Source organism: Scomber scombrus, chromosome 20, assembly GCF_963691925.1.
Source record: "Scomber scombrus chromosome 20, fScoSco1.1, whole genome shotgun sequence".
Taxonomy (NCBI): Eukaryota; Metazoa; Chordata; class Actinopteri; order Scombriformes; family Scombridae; genus Scomber; species Scomber scombrus.
The window spans coordinates 10,254,154-10,274,460 of record NC_084989.1 but is presented as its reverse complement, the minus strand read 5'-3'; the positions used below and the strand labels follow the sequence as shown (position 1 = coordinate 10,274,460).

The following is a 20,307-nucleotide window of genomic DNA, read 5'->3' as shown; positions in this document are numbered from 1 at the left end:
GGCCACACATACACTCACCCTCTTTCTCTCTCTCTCCACTCTGCTGCCTGGTGCTCTTTCACTCCCACTCTGACTTGCTCTAACGCCTGCCTGCTGGTTTTCTCTCTCTGTCTCCCTCCCCTCCCTCTCTTTCTCTCTCTCTCTCTCTCTCTCTCTCTCTCTCTCATACACACACACAAGCATACATACACACATGCTGGGTGCTGCTCCTCTCTGTATCCATGGCAACTGGGTGGGCTAAGCAGCTTTCGTCAACGTTGGCGGGGCGCCAGTGTCTGTCTTCCACTCCCTCCCCCATCCTCTTCCTCCTCTCTTCCTCCACCTTCCTGTCACCAATGTACTGTTTGCTCTTTTCTTTTAACTGTTCATCAATTTTCAAGCTCTGTATTTACTGATTTCCATCCCTGTGTGTGTTGTACATGTATCAAGTGTGTCTGTGCAAATAAGTAGACATACACACCCAGTGATGCATTATGATGGATTAGACATGAGTTCAATATGTTTATGTGAGCGTTCTCAGTGGGTCATGAGACAGAGTGGAATGGCTAATTATAAAGACTGCTCGCATACTTGTTTGGATTTGATGTTTTTTATACATGTCTGGTGAACATAGGCCATGAAGGTGGTGAAAAATCGAACAAGTGAAAGCAGACATCCAAACAGCATACATTTTAGATGATAATATTTTGATTACATTTTGTGTGTGTGTGTGTGTGTGTGTGTGTGTGTGTGTGTGTGTGTGCGTGCCTGTGTGCGTGTGTGCATGTTAGTGTGTGCGTGTGTGTGTGTCAGCATGGAAAAGCTCAAAGTCAACAAAAATAAGCATGTCAGAAGCCTGAATTAGAGGACTCAAATACAAGACCTGCTGATCATCAGGGACTTAATCTGGATATGATTTAGAAAAACTATTTCATCGCTGTTGGGTGCACACACGCTCACACACACACACACACACACACACACACACACACACACACACACACACACACACACACACACACACACACACACACACACACACACACACACACACACACACACACACTCCAGTTTGGGCAAGACATATAGGCCATATGGCCTTGAGCCCTCCTCCATATGGACCCACAGTGCCAGGTATCTGAGAAGTATGACAACACATCTAACTGTCATTCTATCATCCTAAACAGGGACAAGCACACACAGCAGCTCAAGTGGCTTGAGCTGCCGCCCCTTTACCCTCTTTGGCTGAAGTGCTCTTTTGTTTAATTAATTTAATTTAATAAATGTATACTACCAGAATATTGTCATTATTACAATCAATTATCACTATCACACCATATAAGAGAGAGAGAGAGAGAGAGAGAGAGAGAGAGAGAGAGAGAGAGAGAGAGAGAGAGAGAGAGAGAGAGAGAGAGAGAGAGAGAGAGAGAGAGAGAATTTTCATCAATTTAACATGCAGAGAAACTTATTATGTGTGTGTGTTATGACAATTTTTCTTTTCGCATAGCTATACTGTGAGCTCCCACCTTGGCAACCAGCAGAGTTCCTGTGGGCACGTAGAACAATTAACTTTCACAAAGTGCAGAAAAAGAGCAGTGTATAGCCTCAACTTGTTGCCTTGTTATTGTCCTTTTCTCTATATTGTACACATATATGATATACATATATGCATGGTTCAAGTGTATGTTGATTAAGTAAGTGATTCTGCAAATTATGCTAAGATAAACTGTGAGTTCATTGAAAAAACATTTTAAGAGGATTCTCTCAATCTCTCCTGTTGAGCTATTGTTTCTGTAGGTTGATGATCATTTTGTGTATATCAGATGTTGGTTTCACCCAATGTTCACCCGGTTTTTCATACTAAGCATGATCTACAATGGGTGCTCTTTTTACTGCCTATTCTATCTACCCAACCCCCCATGAATCTCCCTGATACCCCGACCCACTTACGAACCTCCTCCTCCCTCCTTCCTTCCCTCCCTCCCTCCCCTGCTCCTTTTCTCTCTCCTCCTACTCCTCCTCCTCAGTCACCGTGGGCACAGGCTCTCCTCTTCCAGCCCACTGCTATCAAACAATGTCTGCATTCATTTGCCCAAGGCAACACACACACACACATACACTCAACCTCACAGATCCACAGACACGCTCACACCCACACAAACACATTTTGAGGGCTTCCCCAGAGTGAAGCACTGAAGCATATCTTCCTTATGCTCTCCCCCGAAAAGATAGATAATCTGTCCGCTCAGAGTCAAGTCAGTCACCCAGCAAGTGTGCAGGTTTTTCAGGTACGTCTCAAGCAGAATGCCCCACAGCTATTCTAGCAGGTCAGCTGGCTATTGGACAGACTTGAAACTGACACTGAGCAGCAGATGGCTGGTGGATTGATGAGTGGATACTTGTGAGTGGGCTCAGTTATCACATGATAAAACAAAGGATTATGATGAGTCCTTAGGGTGGAAATGCACATTGTTGTGCTGTTTAAAGTATTTCAAAATCATTAAATCAGTACATCTATACACACAATATTATAATTTTAGTATAATCTGCCACCTATGTGAAACTTTATTTGGTGGGAAAGAAACAGGGTTTGGAGAACAATGCCAAGATACTACAACCAGTCAATACTGACAGGTTGTTTTGGCATTAACCTTTATATGTTGAGGTAAATGTTAGGCTAAAGAATGACAGATAGTGCCTTTCTATGGATATTTCTGGTTGAATTTAGTTTGATAAAATGTGCTTTCTTCATGACCTAATGATTCCTTTCTGTATCTGAGAAAGAGAAGGCAGACACCCGCCCTATTATCTTTACACACACACACACACACACACACACACACACACACACACACACACACACACACACACACACACACACACACACACACACACACACACACACACACACACACACACACACACACACACACACACACACACACACACACACACACCATCTCTTTCCTCCCCATCTGTCTAAATAGGGTTCCCATTTCAGCCCCCTGAGTGAAGCTCAGCACTAAGTGGGACAGTTAGAGGACATTTTCTCTCTCAGCCTCTCTAGCTCTCCTTGTTTTTTCTAATAATATGGCTTGTCTGAGTGTGCATGCATAATGTTTGCCTCCTTTGCATTATAGCTGCTGAATGTGCTTTTACACTCTCCATGCTCTGCAAGTAAATAGCCTCTGGATGCAAATATTGATGTTATATTAAAAGTGTGTGTGTGTGTGTGTGTGTGTGTGTGTGTGTGTGTGTGTGTGTGTGTGTGTGTGTGTGTGTGTGTGTGTGTGTGTGTGTGTGTGTGTGTGTGTGTGTGTGTGTGTGTGACACAGAGGCAATGCATGGAAAGATGGGTAGATGGATGGGTGAATATGTTATTTGATAAGATGATGTAATGATATCAACATCTAGGTAGCCTTAAAACCAACAGAAACCCTTTGTAACTTGCCTAGTTCTGTTTAAATGTCATTGTTGGAGCCATATTTAGACTTAAATACAAAAAGTGGAGGATGCAGTAATTTAAGATTTATTTTGACTTATGTTGGAATTGTGAAATCTTCTCACCTGTGTAGGTGATATTTGTGTGATGTGATTCTGCTGCGTTTCTCCCACGCTGGCAGTCGTAGGTCTTTGATTTATTGGCTGTCAGGGAGAGCAATAGTTTCCCAACCGCGTAAATCAACTGTAATCATTCAACAATCCTGTGTTCAATCTTATTGTTTTATTTGAAAAGTCAACCAGAGAAATAAATACAATTTCAGTCATTGAAAAGTTTATCTCTGCGTGTGTGTTAGCTACCTCACCTAATCTCCAGTGGTTAATAATTAATCTGGTTTAGTATGGGTATTTAAAATAATAGTCTGCAGCCCTTCCTTATGTTACAAAGATGCAACTAATTTTAGTTTGAGAAAATTCCATACCGCAACTACGATTGGCTGCAGTTTCTGTAAAACCTGTTCTGTTCCACTGCCTCCAGGTCATGAAGCTTTTGTGTTTTCATTCAACTTTAATTAACTGACTATCATGAGATGGTAAATAAAACTGTGTTGCAACCATCACGATCTCTTCTTTGTTGAATCCAGTCTGCTTACACAACAGTGGCAAGCTTAAATTTATAGTGCAAACCTAATAAATCAAGATAAAAACTGCAAATCATCAATTGCAAACATTTATTGTGTCTTCAGGCTCCAGCTCTCCAAAACCTTATGTACAATATAAAAAATACCAGGTTCCAGCATTATTGAATTATTATAAATAATGCGGAATAAAATAGAAGGGGAAACAATAGAGCAAAAGTCTGTCTGTGTTATATTCCCTTGGTTATGCTCTTCATACCAACAACAGTAATGAGGAAAAGGTTTACACCGCAAATACAATAGTCTTAACTTGAACTCAATCATGTTTCCCTGTGGCTGTGTGGCGTCCTCTGGCTTCGATCCTGTCAGGAGAGCCCAGAAACTCCAGCTTGGTCAACCTCATGTCCATGAGTGCTACTGGCATTGTCTTACCTGCTGCCAACTCTGTGTCTTTGGTGACATTTAGCCCATCCTGCCCACCTACACATCCTGCCAGATACCTGTTCTGTTACCTTGCTTTATATAATAAAGATCATTTCAAACTGCTCCCTGGTTCTGTGCTGCTATTGGGTCCTACCACTTCCACACCCGTTACACACATATATATGTAAAATATTTGCAATGAAAACAAGGCTCAAGTGTGGCTGGTTGTCTAACTGATCTGTTCTGGTAGTGCTGTACAGGAACACATGGCATACTTATCATCATCATCATCATCATCATCATCATCATCATCATCATCATCATCATCATCATCATCATCATCATCATCATCATCATCACCATCATCATCATCATCATCATCTCTACAGGGGGCCTAATGGTCAGGTTGTTCCAGGACAGGGGGTCTTCAAGGGTCCAGATTAAACCATGCTAGTATGTGTGTGCAGTATTAAGCCCCCTAGGATTACCCGCTGTGCTCTTTTGTTACTTTTGTAATAAACAAGTGTTATTAAGCCATCTAAGAATACACACCTCAAACACTTTTACACTCAAAAGACACCTATAAGGTAAGGTGTGGGTCTGCTATGTTTATTCATTTTATGAAATTGTCTCAGTGCAAAGTTTTCCTGCACAAATTACTGACCTGATTCACAGACAATAATATGAGTCTTTGTGGCACAAAAAGCCCAGGTGTAATTAATAATGTTGGCTCTGTTCCATTTAGGTGTTCCAGTTGCAGGGTGCTGGTATTGTGTATACTTGTTCACTGGTGTGGCATCCCGAGAAAACATAAATAGAGCAGAGCGCTATTGTATTTGAAAAGGGTTTACAATTACACCATTAGTGTTTGTGGGTCAAATTTGATCTGTGTTTGAATTCAGTAACAAGCACTGAAAAAAAACCCCACTATCATCCAGTAAAATGTTTTATCTACATGTGACTTATTCTTAACCCAGAATCTTGTACTTTCCAATGAAAAAGAAAAAAAGTCTGGGCTTTAATTCCAGTCACACAACAAGTGTCATCTCTGGCATGATTTGTGTTTGTGAGGTGAGATGTGAAACAAAAGCAGTTGACATAGTTGGAAGACAGGACGCATGCCACTCCACAATTGAATTCAAGTCAATGCCCTTTCTTGGCACAATTTTAATATTACACAAGTCAAAATATCCACCATGAAATAATTTTATACTTCTGTTAAGTACAGTACACAATTACAGAGGATTGATCAGGAGCAATATGTTGTGGCTATATTTTAAAAACTGTAGATGAGAAAAGATGTGTGTCATGTGATACTAAATAGAGAAATGCAGTTGCCAATTTCTAATATTTAAAAAAGTTGATATTAGACAATTTATGAAATATCTGCAGGTACATTTTTTAGTGAGACATCAAAGGGAACCAAGTTTACATAGATCCTCCACACACACTGACACATATTTTGCACTAACTAACTGTATGTCTCATTTGTTCTAACACAGCGACCATTATTAAAAGCAGCAATGTTAAGCGCCACTATGAGACAAAACACCCACTCAAATCAACAGTGAGGGCACAGAAAATAGCTGATTTAAATTTAGGTTAAGTTTAAAAGTTAAAAGGGATTCTTTTTTTTCTTTTTTTTAAACTCAGAACTTTATTTTAGAAGCACAATCAAAAGCTTTCTGTAATGCACTTTATTTTAAAATGCCATCTTAATTTGATATAATAAAAAGGAAATCAGTCTACAATCTACCCACTAAACACAGATGCTGATGTAACTACAATGCTACTTCAAGGTACTGAAAAATAACCCAAACATTAGGACGTTCCGGACCTTCACTTGAGGAACTTTTCACAAGTTGGACCTCAGTTAATTTTAATTGAATACCCCTGCTGTATACAGTATGAATATCTATGTGTGCTGCCTGTATTTATATGGACATTTTGCATGATGTGTTTATGTTGAGTGTAAGTACAGTATTTCCTCCTAGTCCTCAGGAGTGTTCTACCAGCATGGCGTGCTGTATTCATCTGAATGATTCAGAGGCCTGTGAGAGTCCTCAGCAGCTTGCACTGGATGAGACTTCTTAATGTTTAATGCACAAGTAGGCTACAGCAAGACATCTGTGAAAGGAACAGCAGTGACACACTGTTCGAGATGCGTTAACATACCCAAATAAGACAATGTGTCGTGGGACAAACGTAAAACCCCTACTAATTTTTTTCGGACTATATGCACCAGTTAATGTCTTTTCCTTCCTTTACACAGTGGTATGGTGGAACACAAGCCACAATGCACTGCCAGTGTATCTTTCTTGCGAGTATCTGCAGCTCAAGAATGATTCTTTTATTTGCTCTGAGGCTAATGGACACTTTGTCTGATTGCTGGGTGAATGTGTGTATTTGTGTGTAAGCACAACACTTCATCTATTCCTACAGTATTTAAGGACGATGAAGAGAGTGTTATTTACAGGGGAGCTAGTTCACTGTCAATGCTGCGAGCACAAGTTCCATAAAGTATTCAGAAGCACACAGGCTTGATAAAACACAGCAGAATAAACAGTGTTTGGTGTTGTGAACTTATGCATAGTTGCTATGAGTGTCATGGGAGGCACTGCACAAATAAAATCTAACTGTTATTAATTTGCAGAACAGAGAGACACATCACACATTCATTCTGTCCTGACATCCTCCAGGTTATTTTTTACATCTTGCTCATCTGAAGCAATCTTGATTGAGGTTTGATGTTTGCTTGTACAGTAAATCAAATCCGATGAAGATCAAATCCTTTCTGAGCTCTGATATGAAGCAAAGTTACAACCATAGTCTGGATTTAACACAGAATTTGTACATTTTTGGCTCAAAAATGTATATATGTGAACTTCTGACCTCAATTCATGTGCTACATCCTCGGAACTTCTTCAGTAAAATACTTACCACTCTCCACTAGAAGAAACTGAGGCATTAAAAAAAATGGATTCAAGCTATCAAGCATGAATTATTTTACTGGTTCCTATAATAAATACAATTACTTTTATTTGGTCATATCAAGCAACTTAATTTGGATTTGTAGATCATCAGAATTACTAAAGAAAAATGAAATATAGATAATTTATGGACAGTGTTATAAAATCTGAAGAACTCTGCAGTGGAGTCACGAATTACATTTTACAGTACCTTGACAAGCAGACTCATTGACCTTAGGCCTTGTCTGCTGCTGACATTACTGTGACAGTGACCCCTGCAAAGGGTCATCTGTCATAAATAAATCACTGGCTTAGGCAGACAGGGACAACCAATAGGATTTTGGTATCAATGCACATTAGTAAGTCTGATTATCTGATCAATGTGAGATGTAAAATAGGATTAAATGATCAATATGGGTGACAGCTGACAACTGAACCTCTTCTGAGTTGTCTGGCCATCACAGTTCATTTGTCGACTGCCACAGTAGTAGTTGAAGTCCCTCTCCAATCAAAAATTTGCTTTGCTTATTGTTACTTCACTTGGATGTTTGTACAGTTTGACATTTTCTGAAAGTGGAAAGTTTGTCTGTGCTTACCTTAAATAACAGTTAATGGGGTTTCATTATGAGAATGATTTGTGACATCACAGGGAAATTTAAACCATACAGCCAGTGACGTAGACATCTTGTGTGCATAAACTTTTGAAATGATCCATACTTGCATATTCATAGATTGTGGATTTACAATGAGAATTTCTAATGAGGTAGTAGAATTTATTTTGGTGGACACACCATGTCAGACACTATTATTCAAAGTAGAGTGTTTTTATGTCTTAAAATATGTCCGGAGGGAGCTTTAAATAAGTGAAATGACCAGTGTCTACTAAATCAAACTGGATTTAGTCTGATGCAGTTAGTAGTACAACGCAGTCAGCGTCATTTCCAGTTTTACGTTTTATCTTTTTTCAATCAGTCAGATTGGAGCTAAATCAGATCAGGTCACAACTGACATTGAGATTAGGCTGGATGTGAGCCCTCAGAGGAGATGAAAATTCTTGATTTATTATGGGTTTTTATGTCAAGAAATTAGGTTATATGTTAATCTGATTAACATGACACTGACTATGAAATATCAGGACTGCACAGTGCTGAATTTTGCCCATTATGCACACTGTATATTTTTTAGAGCATAGATACATGCATGTCCATACGTACACATACACACAAATATGATCAAGACCAGATGTTGTAAAAATGAACAAAGTAGAAGACTGACCATTTTCTTGAGGATGAATTTATTCTCTTATTCTGTTCATTAATTCTCTATAGAGCTTTTCAACATTCATAAAAAAACACGTTATTTTTCTATAGGTGCAGTATATGACATAATAATGGCGCTTTCCATAGAGATTTTGACTATACAGACATACAATTTCATCCACTCGGCCCATTAAGGACCATTGCGTAATCAGCACATAATCACATACAGAACCACAGCCCCCCTCCCACCACACCAACACGCACACACTTTCAGTAAGCCTTCAGATTGCGCGTGTCCCTCAGTATCCCACAATCCCCCAGTTTGGTCTCAGCAGGACATGCGTGCCACTCCAAACTCCAGACTGACAACAGCTGGCTCTTCTTTGGCCAGCTCGCTGTTGTATGTCCCTTCCAGCTCTCCATAGCTCTGCTTCCTGCTCTCTGTGCCACTGCTGCCCTCTACTGTCCGCTCGGTGTCTATGCTCTCAGTGGCCTCCTCGCCCACTTCCTCCTGTTCGTCGTTGTTGTCGTCCTCCTGCCGCTGCACCTCTTTGTGGTTGATAGGCGCCCCCAGAATTAGGGAGTCTGGACGTGGCGGGAGGGTGTTGGTGTTAGAGTGTTGATCTCTGGTTGGAGGAGGTGCAGGCAGGTCAGCGGTCGTGATGGGGGTCACACCAAGCTGGCGGAGCCTCTGGCGAGACAAGACAACACAGGGAAAGTCGTTTTTATTCAGATGAATATGTACCGCTTCATCTTTTGACCATTTCTAAAAGCCCACTGCAGTATAAAAAAAAACACATAGTCTAAATATGTATTATAGTATTATAGTATATAAAATGGTCCAAAAGTAATAAGTAAAATCTGTGATGGTGCTGAAAATGAGTTTTTATGTATACTATATCTACAGAAATGTTTTTTGATAAGCTGATAAATGATGTACAGTAACTGAGGGCAGCTGGTTGTAATTATGTTATCTCAAGATAACCATATTCATCATTAAGGATAAATATCTTGTTATCTTGTTAAAACAATGGAAGTCTTTTTCTATACCATTTGTTTCCCGGATATCACAAGAAAAACAACTCTGTTATCCACACAAGATAATTACCTCATGATCTCAGGATAATCAGATAAAAATTTTTTTAAAAAGCAATCATGGCAGCTTTAAGCTTCTGTAGTTAATGGATTTATTTCAAGAATAAAAAAGACAACAATGTTTATCAATACTGAATGTATAAAACCACAAGATATCTTCACTGACTCAACTTCAACATATTTGTGTCTGTGTCTGTGTGTGTGTGTGTGTGTGTGAACTCACACTCTCCAGTTCTTGCAGGGTGCTCTCTGTCTTGCGGCTGTTCTCTCTCAGGGTCAAAATGGTTTTAAGGATGGACTGACGTGGGTGCATTGACCTATCAAACTGGTGGTACATGTTTCTCCAGAACCTTGGAAACACAGGTGCACACAAACACAGAGTTAGACAACCCTCCTAGTGTGGCTTAAACAATACAAATGTAAACCTGGTTGTACTGACTTGAAATGGTAGGGCAGGGTGGAGGGCTCCAGCACAGGGTGTGCTTCAGAGTACGCAGGGCTGTAGAATGGATTCAGGTAATTCTGTTTTTCGCTCATTAAATATGCCCACAGTGAATGAGTCCGTTCTCTCAGCCTGGAACGTAAAACATAAAACACATTAATTCAAACAGACTCCAATGGGGTAATTGTTCAAGCGTTCAAAAACTCAACTCAGTCTCATTTTCATGACACAGGAAGCTCACAGCAGAGTCATAAATGTATATATATTTGCTAAACTGTAAAAATCATGTTTGACTTCATTCTTATCTCAGGCAAGAGAAATACAACCAATACAACAAATTAAAAGAATTGTTTGCAACCCTTTCTTTATATGTGAATCTGGTTTATTTGGGTGTAAAATCATAATTTTTCAGTCTTCTTCTTTTAACTTTTGATGTACTGAAAACTAACAGAGCAGAGTAGGTAGGTAGTGTGATGGTGTGTTTATCACACCTGTGACCTGCCATCTGCAATAAGAAGTGGTTGTGTTAGCCTAGTAAAATAATGAGGAAGTTTTGATACAGGAAAATTAGCATTGGAAGGTGAAAACAACCAATGTAACAGCAATATGTATATTTATGTGTCTGTATTCCTATTCTTGTGTGTGAGAAAAAGTACAGTAAGAGTAAGCATTCTCATAGCTATATTTTAGGGTAGGGACAGTTCTGATGGTAACAGGTGCAGCCATACAGGTTCATTTGGGTATGTTTTGAATGATGACTTTCTTTTGATGTAGGGAGCTGATAAAACGTCCCTCATTTGTTTAAGCCATAAAGCAGAGAGAACTTCCGGATTGACACAGAAAAACGTGTAAACATCTACTCAATACAAACATATGCGTGTTGGACTCACTGCAGATCCTCTCTCTGTCTCTGATTGTTGCTGAGAAAGTTGCCATATTGACAGGAGTGGACGTGTTCGTGGATCTGCAGCAGGAACCACTCACTGAACTCAAACGCCTAATTAAAAAAAGAAAGAAAAAAGACTTTTATCATAAAATAAATACAATAAAAGTGATGGTGGTGAGAGTGACACATGTAAAATACAATACACATGACATGCAGCACACACCTGTGGAAACTGCTCGGTCAGCTGCCACACACACTCCAGGAACTGAGTGAAGATTGGAGACACTTCCTTTGGATCTCCGTCCAATTGGTCACACCTACAGGTACACAATTCAAAAACATGTAAATTATACTTAAACATATACAAGATAACTATTTAGTATGTGTATAAATAGTATGTGATAGTATATATAACTAACAAATCAATTATGTAGTATGAATAGTAAATACGCAGTGTATATGTCAAGCAATAAAACACCAAATTATAACTGATAAAATTGGGGTTTAAACAGTTACAGTACGATCCAGATGAAAGCTCACCTGTCTGCAAACTTATGGCCAAAGGAGATCCAGTCTTTCTCTATCAGTACCTAAAAAAACGCATTACCCAACAAAGTGAGAAAAAAGCAAGTATGAAGGAAAAGATACAAATTCTACCAAAATTATCTGCTGAAAGAAAGAGCGATTTTGCGGCTGGTACCATGAAGCCCTTGATGGTGCGGTAGTAGGGGTCCATGAGCAGTGACCCCAGAGAGCAGACCTGGGCTGTTCTGTCCCAACCGTCTGAACAATGAACCAACACGCTGGCTCCCTCCACGGTCACCGCCTGGGGGTCAAGAGTGTGAATGGATGGCCGAGGTTAGTGAGTGAAGAAGGCTTAAATATTATCACAGTGAGTCATTAAGTGATACTGTAAAAAAAACAAAGCAGCTCATTATCCACCATATTACTTCTAGAGAAATACTTCAATATCATGGAATAAAACAAAGTTAATGTTGCAATTAAATGCACTTGTAGAGAAATGGACAGATTTACCTTTGCAAGAAAGATAGCTGCATCCACAACAGCTTTGATATGCCGCAGCCAGCCACAGCTCTCCAGACCCACCAGATAGTCACTCATGGAGAGAGACCGGGTTCCTATCACTGACAAACACAACCAACCAGAGAATATTATTACTACTGCTACTTCTACTTTGTCTAAATTACTATAAAAGAGTCGTTCTTAATCTTGAAACAAAACAAAGCTCATTATGTAACACTATTTACAGGTGCAGTCCTGTCTTTCCACATCCCATTGAAGAAATACAATGTCAGTTTTGAATACTGTATGTGCTGGTGTGTGAGGCGATGTTTTTAACCTTCAAGTAATTTCTGCAGGCTGGTCCTCATTACGTGGATGTTTTCGATGCCGACGAACTGGAAGCGGATGTTTGAATAGTTGTCCTCGTTTTCGTAACCTTTACCTGCTGCTCGGTTAGCCAGCGCATTCAACTGTACAACAGGAAAATTAGATAAAGACAAAATAATTGCAAATCTTCTGCTTGCTCTGTTTTCAAACAGTGTTTATGTAGTGTACATTTAAAGCATTAAAATTTGAGCTTATTGAATAAAAATAAACTTAAGAATGCTAACAGGAGAAGGGCTTTGTTTCTGGGTGTCACCACCTCACCTTTGGCCTGGTATCCATGACGTAGACAAATCGGCTGTTGTGATTGGCTTTGCTGATGGCCTGCAGCAAGCTCTCATCCTCCAAGCATCGTGCACTGAACCCAGAGAGAGGCTGGCTGCACCGGCACACTGCTGCCTGTGTGTGAGAATACACAACACTGATCAAATACAATAAATGAAAAACACTGCTGCTGCATTATCAACAAACAATGACACTTATTATTACCTCCCTCCATAGCTCACTTACAATGTAACTCCACAAGTCTACCATAACCATGTGTGGATTCTCAATGGATAACTGATGACTAAACCACTTTATAGTGCAGTATGTAGGCTGTGTTTATATCCATTCTGTGAAAACATCAGGTTTAGTCAATGTGCCAAACATGCATTGATTGAATAAAGTGCTAACCATTTGTTTTTCCAAGTTAACACATGAATGAAATTGATAGTGGCAGAAGTGCAATAAAAAGTAGGGAGGACTTTCACGATCTACTGGAAATAGTAGAGAACACACACACACACACACACACACACACACACACACACACACACACACACACACACACACACACACACACACACACACACACACACACACACACACACACACACACACACACACACCACGCACACTTCATACCCTTTCAATTATAAAATGCATTAGCATGAGGGTACATGCAAATACTGATTATAAAGTCATCATGTGCATAATTTTTATTTTGCAGGACGCAATGATAGCCATGTCTGTCCATCAGTCCCTCTGATATTTTAGTACAGAAGAAGATATCTTGTCAACTGTTGTCCACACTTCTCTGAAATCTCATGGACCCCCAGACAAATTGGCTTAAAGGACCACTTCTGCTTTCAGTATGCTATGGCCCTTCCTCTAGCGCCACCCTCTGGAAAACCTCAATATGGAAACTTGTATGACACTAAAACTGAAGTAGCAGTTTTTATTACTGTCCATGGTTGACATTTTTTCCTGACACTCCCTTTATAAACTAGCACAACATACACAAAGAGCAAACCAAATTCAGTAAAAAATACAAAAAAAGTAGAAAAATAACTGTCAAGAATTACTATAATGGTCCTCAGTTCATGTGCTACTTTTGCAACTCATATTGTGTGCAGGTTTTCACATCCTCATACCTTCTTCTCTTGGTAGAAGTATGTTAGCACAGGAAAACGTCCTTTGCTTCTGAACTTGGAACTCCCCACAATGATAGGCTTACTGGCAGTGATGGGAACATACAGGTCACGTGGATATGTCTCACACACCTAGGGAAAAAAAGAAAAAACATATACAAGCTCATATAGAGACATAGATACTCACAAACATCTCTTGGTTTGTAAGCATTACCCTGAACAGTGAAATAATGTGCGGATATCATAATTCATTAGCCAGTAGTCCAAAACAACAGATGATTCTGCCCTAAAAACAAACTGTTCCTTATGTAAATGTGTTGTTATTTCACCAATATGCTGTAGCAACTGAACTCTACTACCACACCCGCAGTCACAACTACCTTATTACAACATATCTTGCCACACATTTAGGCAGACAAGCCTGGGCAATGTTTGCCCAAGATACACTAAAGAATACTATGTGACAAAAAAAGCCCAAGATGTATTGCTCAGTAATCATGTGACATTAAGGAACTCCTACTTCTGTTTGTCTTAATAGCAGGTTTATGGCACACGGAGGCAGTATCAGGGTAGCAGTCACTGTCAGCAGGTGTCAGTCTTGGTTATAGAAAAAGCTGTGATGTTACATAAAAGTCTGGCACCACAAATGTTCTTCTTAGATTTTGCCTCCAACAGGCCTACAGTCTTCACAAAGTGGCACCATCAGTCGAAAACACTCACAGTTTATGAGATACGGTCAATCATCTACCTTAAAGTCTCTGTTGACGTCGGTGAGCTGCCATTGGTCGCAGGGGACGCCCATCCTTTCAAACTCTGCCCCCAGGTCGATGAGCTGCCATCCTTCCTCTCGCTGCTGGTCGTTCTGTTTGGGGTTGTAGGAGAATGCATAGAGCTCCTCATAGGATACTGCCCGAGAAAACACAGCAAAATATGAGGACACTGTGTATGTATGCAAATAAACAGAATATCTGTTACATGTCTAAAAATGATTTTAAAAAATGTAAATGGGGAGAAAGAGGAGAGAGTGGATGGGAGGTCACAGATGCTTTTTTAATAAAAGGATAAATACACACACAGACACACACTGAAACCCACCAGGCCGCAGAAGACGCAACAGCGAGCTGTAGATGTCATGGCAGTCTCTTTCTCTCTGTACCACAAAATGAACCAATCTGAAGTTCCGACACTGAATGACCAGTGGACAGCCTGTGGTGGTCAGGGAGAGCTTATCAACAGAGGCTATATGGTGGTGCAAAATCTACAGAGAAGAGAGGAAAGAGAGAGTGAATTAGATCAGGCGTTTTTTTAATGTTGTCTAAATTATTTAACAATCACAGGAGCATACTGCTGAAAATGTACAGTTGGGAAGGTGCTGTTGTCTGTATAATTACTATGAAGCCCTTTATTCCTCCATTTTTACTATAGTTTGGGATTCAATTCATGCACAACCAGTGTATAATAGGAAGCAGTTTGGCCCTGTATCAGCAAGGATCAAAAAACAAATAATGGTTTGGAAAACTCATTAAGCCTGTTGCAATTTTCATTACTCTCCACACCTCAGGTAAACTAAAAAAAAGCAGGTAGGTCAGGCTTTACAAGTGTCACACCCTTTAACACGTATCTATCCAGTAACCTCATCAGCAGTCTGAAACTGTTTTAAGTGGCCTAGCAAGCAAATCATTATGTTACAAACCAAAGAGTAATTTTTTAAATATACAATACAAAATACAATATAAAAAAGGTACAGATATTATGTATATTATAGCACTGATATACCTCCTGTGCTCACAAATCTGACAACAGGACTGATGAAGAAAATCTGACAGCATGTTCATATGCATCACATAAATGTGTTTTTTCCACTGGTGGAAGCACTTGAAATACCTTGTACAGATTTATAAGGATACAATTTAAGAATGAATAAGGTTGTTAACATTGCAAGAGGAAAGGATGTCAAGAACATCTACTCTGAAATCTCTGGACATAAAATAAAGTTTCAGCAGTCTTGCATTGTTTCATCATGATCATAAAGAACAGAGGGCAAAAAGGACAAATGCAGCACATCACCATATTCAATGAGCACAGATTGAACTCCACAGGGATTCCAACCAAGGTATATAATAAAAATGCACATTCATCAGCATTGGTAATGACCGGTGACACACACACACAACACACACACACACACACACACACACACACACACACACACACACACACACACACACACACACACACACACACACACACACACACACACACACACACACACACACACACACACATGATCCGGACAGCAAGTCGACTGCTGTTTAATATTTTATAAGGTGCAATAACACTCTCAGAAACTATCTGTGTCTCTGATCAGCAGTCTAAATCAACACCAAAAATGCTCACACATATGCTGCTGCACTTGGCACATGGGTACAGGCATTTTAACAAAGAAACCAAATACACAAACACACACTGAGCATTGGTAGGAGTATATGGCATATTCCACCAGGATATGTAGAAAAACAAAGAGGAAAAGAAAATTTTGCCTTATTTCAGCACCTAAAGCAGGAAGGATGGCGGGGGGAGGGGGCGGTCACGACCCAGGTTCTGCTGCACAAAGCATTTTGAGAAAAACAATCCTGTCCCATAATGCAGACCAGACATTTTAAAAGTATCTACAAGAGTAATAATTCAGCTATATCATAAAACAATCCTCAAATATATGGCTCAAATGTGCACAGCACAAATCTGCATTACTACAAAAGTATCCTGAAGCTTAATTAAGAGCAAATGAAGAGCAGTAAGAGAGACAATGCTGGCCTGCTGAAACTAATTCTGTGAAAAAAGCTGCAGGTTTCTGACAGCCACAGCAATGATTTTGCAAGTAGCTGCTGGCAATTTTACACTGCATACGTTATCCTAATGTGGGAGTGAATAAATAATACATTATTGCAGACTAATGAAAGGTAACAACTAGACTAAAAATAGGTCAGTTTTGTCAAATGGGTGCCCTCCATTACCCGCAGTTATTACCATGCATGAAGTTCTACCATCCTACTTCTGACTTGTGTCTCATTTCAGCAAGTGGAAATCAAACAAAGTACCAGCAGTACATTGACTGCGGTCACATCCATATGTAGTTGACTTTGTCTGTAGTGAAGACGCTGAAAAGTGAATTAGATCTGTAAAACTGGCAGAATGCAGTCACTCACCCAGATCTCCTGTGCTGCAGACGCTGAATTGTTAGTGCTGCTCTCCACAAAGATGAGATGTGTAGCTGTGAGATAGAGTGTGCCATTTGTGGATTTGTTGCTGAAGCGATCCAACAGCCGCACCTGCTCCACCTGCAAACACATACCAAGAATAACAGCATTAATCAGCTAGTAGTAAAAAATATGTAAAGTTTTACAGGCAGCAGTGAAATAAAGATGGGATTTTGCTAACAGGAATGACACCTGTCACAAAATGACAGTGTGTGCTTCCAGCTGGCACTCTATCTAATCCTGACCACCTGGTCCTCACCATCAGCTGCCAACACCATTATAATGAGCCACAAATTATTTCTGGACATGGGAGAGGAAAATCTAATAATGATATGATGGTAGTAACTGAACAATGTAACAAATGTGATGTTTTCAGTTATCCAAAATGTATCTCTTATTCAGCTGAGGCGTAGACTTGCTAAGTTCTTGCAACCCCCCCTCCCAACTCCACACACATAAACAATCCATACTCTGAGTAGAACATTTACCCACATCACATGTTTTTACACAGGAAGAAGGTTGTGGTCCACTACCTATAATAAAAAACAGGTTTTATAAGCTTTGGTGGTCAGAACGCCCATTCATGACTCCTTTAAACAAAGTCTGGCAGGATTAACAAGAATGTATTTTAAAAACACTGCTGATGAATGATATGTATGTACGATATGTCTTTTACACATATGTGCAGCCTGCTGTATTGTTTTCCTCTAACATCTTTTCTAAGATCACTAAGAACATTAAGATCCATTAGAATAAGGGTACTCCTCATATTAAATAATAGCACATTGATGGCCACTAGTAACCTACACTCTGTGATCAAAGGCTACTGGACATTAGGATTTGGACTGTTAACTGCTGCTGTTGCCAACTGTCCAAATCCATGATTCATCACATCAGTGGTTCTTGTTGACTCAGACATCCTCTCTCTCTCTCTTTGTTTCCGCTTTCCTGTCGTTCTCAGATATGAAGACATGATCTCTGTCTCCCAGCAACTAGTAGAACACAGTTCTGTCATATACAGGCTTAGCACATACAGGAAGTCAGCGGTGTGAGTGAGTGAGCGAGCAAATTAGTGGAGGAGAGAGAGAGAGGGACCATCACATTAGAATTGTTGGTGACGTGACTGTTTACATTTCTTTGCAAACCAATGACGCAGTCTAAGCTATACCTCGAAGCGTCAGATTGCCATGAAACTGTAAACATTTCCCTAATTGAAGTGGAAAAACAGTCCAGATGACACCTGGCACCATGTGCATGAAGAAGTAATAAAGTAAAAACAACACAATGCTGACATATTAAAAAGGAGCTTCTTTTTTTTCCTAGCTGGACCACAATGTTTAGACCTCATAACAAGGTGGTGATTATACTTACTCAAAGTGGAAACACATTGTGATAGCAGTACTGTTCTCCTCTAAGGGGTTCAAGCAAACAACCAGGCTTAAGACAGTGGAGCCACACCCCGTCTAAGTCCAGTCACATCCACCTGAACCCAGTGTGGCTTTATTCCATAGACAAATGTGTTACCTTATAGCTATGTATACATTACTGGAGTGTGTAGTTATCCCAGGGCCCCAAAATTAGGTCAAACTGCTTCCTAACAAGACAGAGAAAGCTCACCTTTCAATATACACGCCCTTGTGAACACACACACACACACACACACACACACACACACACACACACACACACACACACACACACACACACACACACACTAGAAAAGATTAGGTGGAGGCCTGAATCATGTCCCCAGCTTTTTAGCCACTGAGGCTTATGTCCAGTAAGTTCCAGGGGTAAATGTCATGGGAGGAAGGGCCAGCTAAACCAAACATAGTGCAGACTGCTTTGCTGTCTTTAAATTGACTATTAAGTTAAATTCATGTTTGACTTTCAGCTTTAATCTGAGGGTGTGTACTTAAATGTACATATTGGGTAAACTCTTTTAAAACATCACTCCTTCACCGTACAAAAAAAGCACCAATCATGGACTGTGTATGCAATCTATGGGATTATACAGCCTAATCGTAAAGTCATCGCAGTTAATATCTGGTTGCAATGGATCAATCACTGTCTTAAGTGCACAACCCACAGATATCATCATCCACTGATGCTTTGCCAGCTCTGTACTGCAGTAGTATCCAGTTCTTGCCTATTTGGGGGCTTTTTTTGCCTCCAGTCTGGTCTCCAGTTAGTGTTTTGGCCAGTCAAACATTCCAAAGTTTGGCAAAAATCAATAATTTATTTGTGACGTTATATTAATAGGATTACCAATCTTAAAGTGTTCAAGAGCCTCAAACAGTAAACATGCAGACATTGCTCTGACATGACGTCTCATAGATGCATCAATGTGCCATTATGCTTGAATGTATAGATTGTAATCTGTCTCTGTAGTGATCTAGCACAACTTGATGTACTGGCTGGGTTGACATTGTGACGTTAACTCAAATTAGGGAGGGCAATACAGTGAGTTGCATTACACAGAGGAATCCTAGCTACCAGCTGCAAGGAGAGGAGAAAAAGCACACAACCAGCTCACTGATGCTCGTCACGTCTGACACTTCAAGCTGCTGGCTGAAGACACCTGCTAGCCATCATGCTATCTTGATAGAAACACGCAAACGTATTCTGAACATTGATATAAATCAGATGCAAACCCCCACCCAGAAAAAGAAAAATCTCTAAAAACACAAGGCCGAGCTGCTGTCTGTATCCGAGCCACTGCAATTAGCAAAAAATGTTAGCTAACGTTACCTTTGGGGTGCGGATATGCTCCATTTCTCCGAGTCCAAACAGCTGTCAGCAACTGCAAAGCTTCACACGACGCCTTCTGGATATAACTCTATCATTGATATTATGGTGGCTAAAAACTGCTGCACGAACCGCTTTGACAAACTCCGGGCACCGACGATATGTGTTTATTGTCAATTATTTCACTCCTCCATCCGCGTAAAGATCCCGACAAGCACTACTATGGCACTTCCGGTGTGGACTCTTCAAAAATAAGTAGCTTTTTTTCTTTATGTTTTCACATCACAGTCAGATAAAAGCCTTGCATTCTCCCAAGTGAAATTAATAAGCACAATTTTATGTCATAATATA

At 40.0% G+C, this 20,307-nt stretch overlaps 1 protein-coding gene across 1 annotated transcript; it reads right to left on the bottom strand.

Annotated features, from left to right (window-relative positions):
• Positions 1-8,725: 8,725 nt before the first annotated feature.
• mtmr6 (myotubularin related protein 6) lies at positions 8,726-20,177 on the bottom strand. The gene is made up of 15 exons (XM_062441658.1): positions 19,960-20,177; positions 17,158-17,289; positions 15,047-15,209; positions 14,700-14,857; positions 13,955-14,083; positions 12,804-12,938; positions 12,493-12,625; positions 12,168-12,277; positions 11,833-11,958; positions 11,673-11,722; positions 11,356-11,449; positions 11,137-11,243; positions 10,244-10,378; positions 10,028-10,154; positions 8,726-9,400 (listed from the first exon to the last, which is right to left on the bottom strand). Exons 1-15 carry the CDS (start codon positions 19,981-19,983, stop codon positions 9,038-9,040), a joined length of 1,986 nt encoding a protein of 661 aa, XP_062297642.1. The 5' UTR covers positions 19,984-20,177; the 3' UTR covers positions 8,726-9,037.
• Positions 20,178-20,307: the final 130 nt, after the last annotated feature.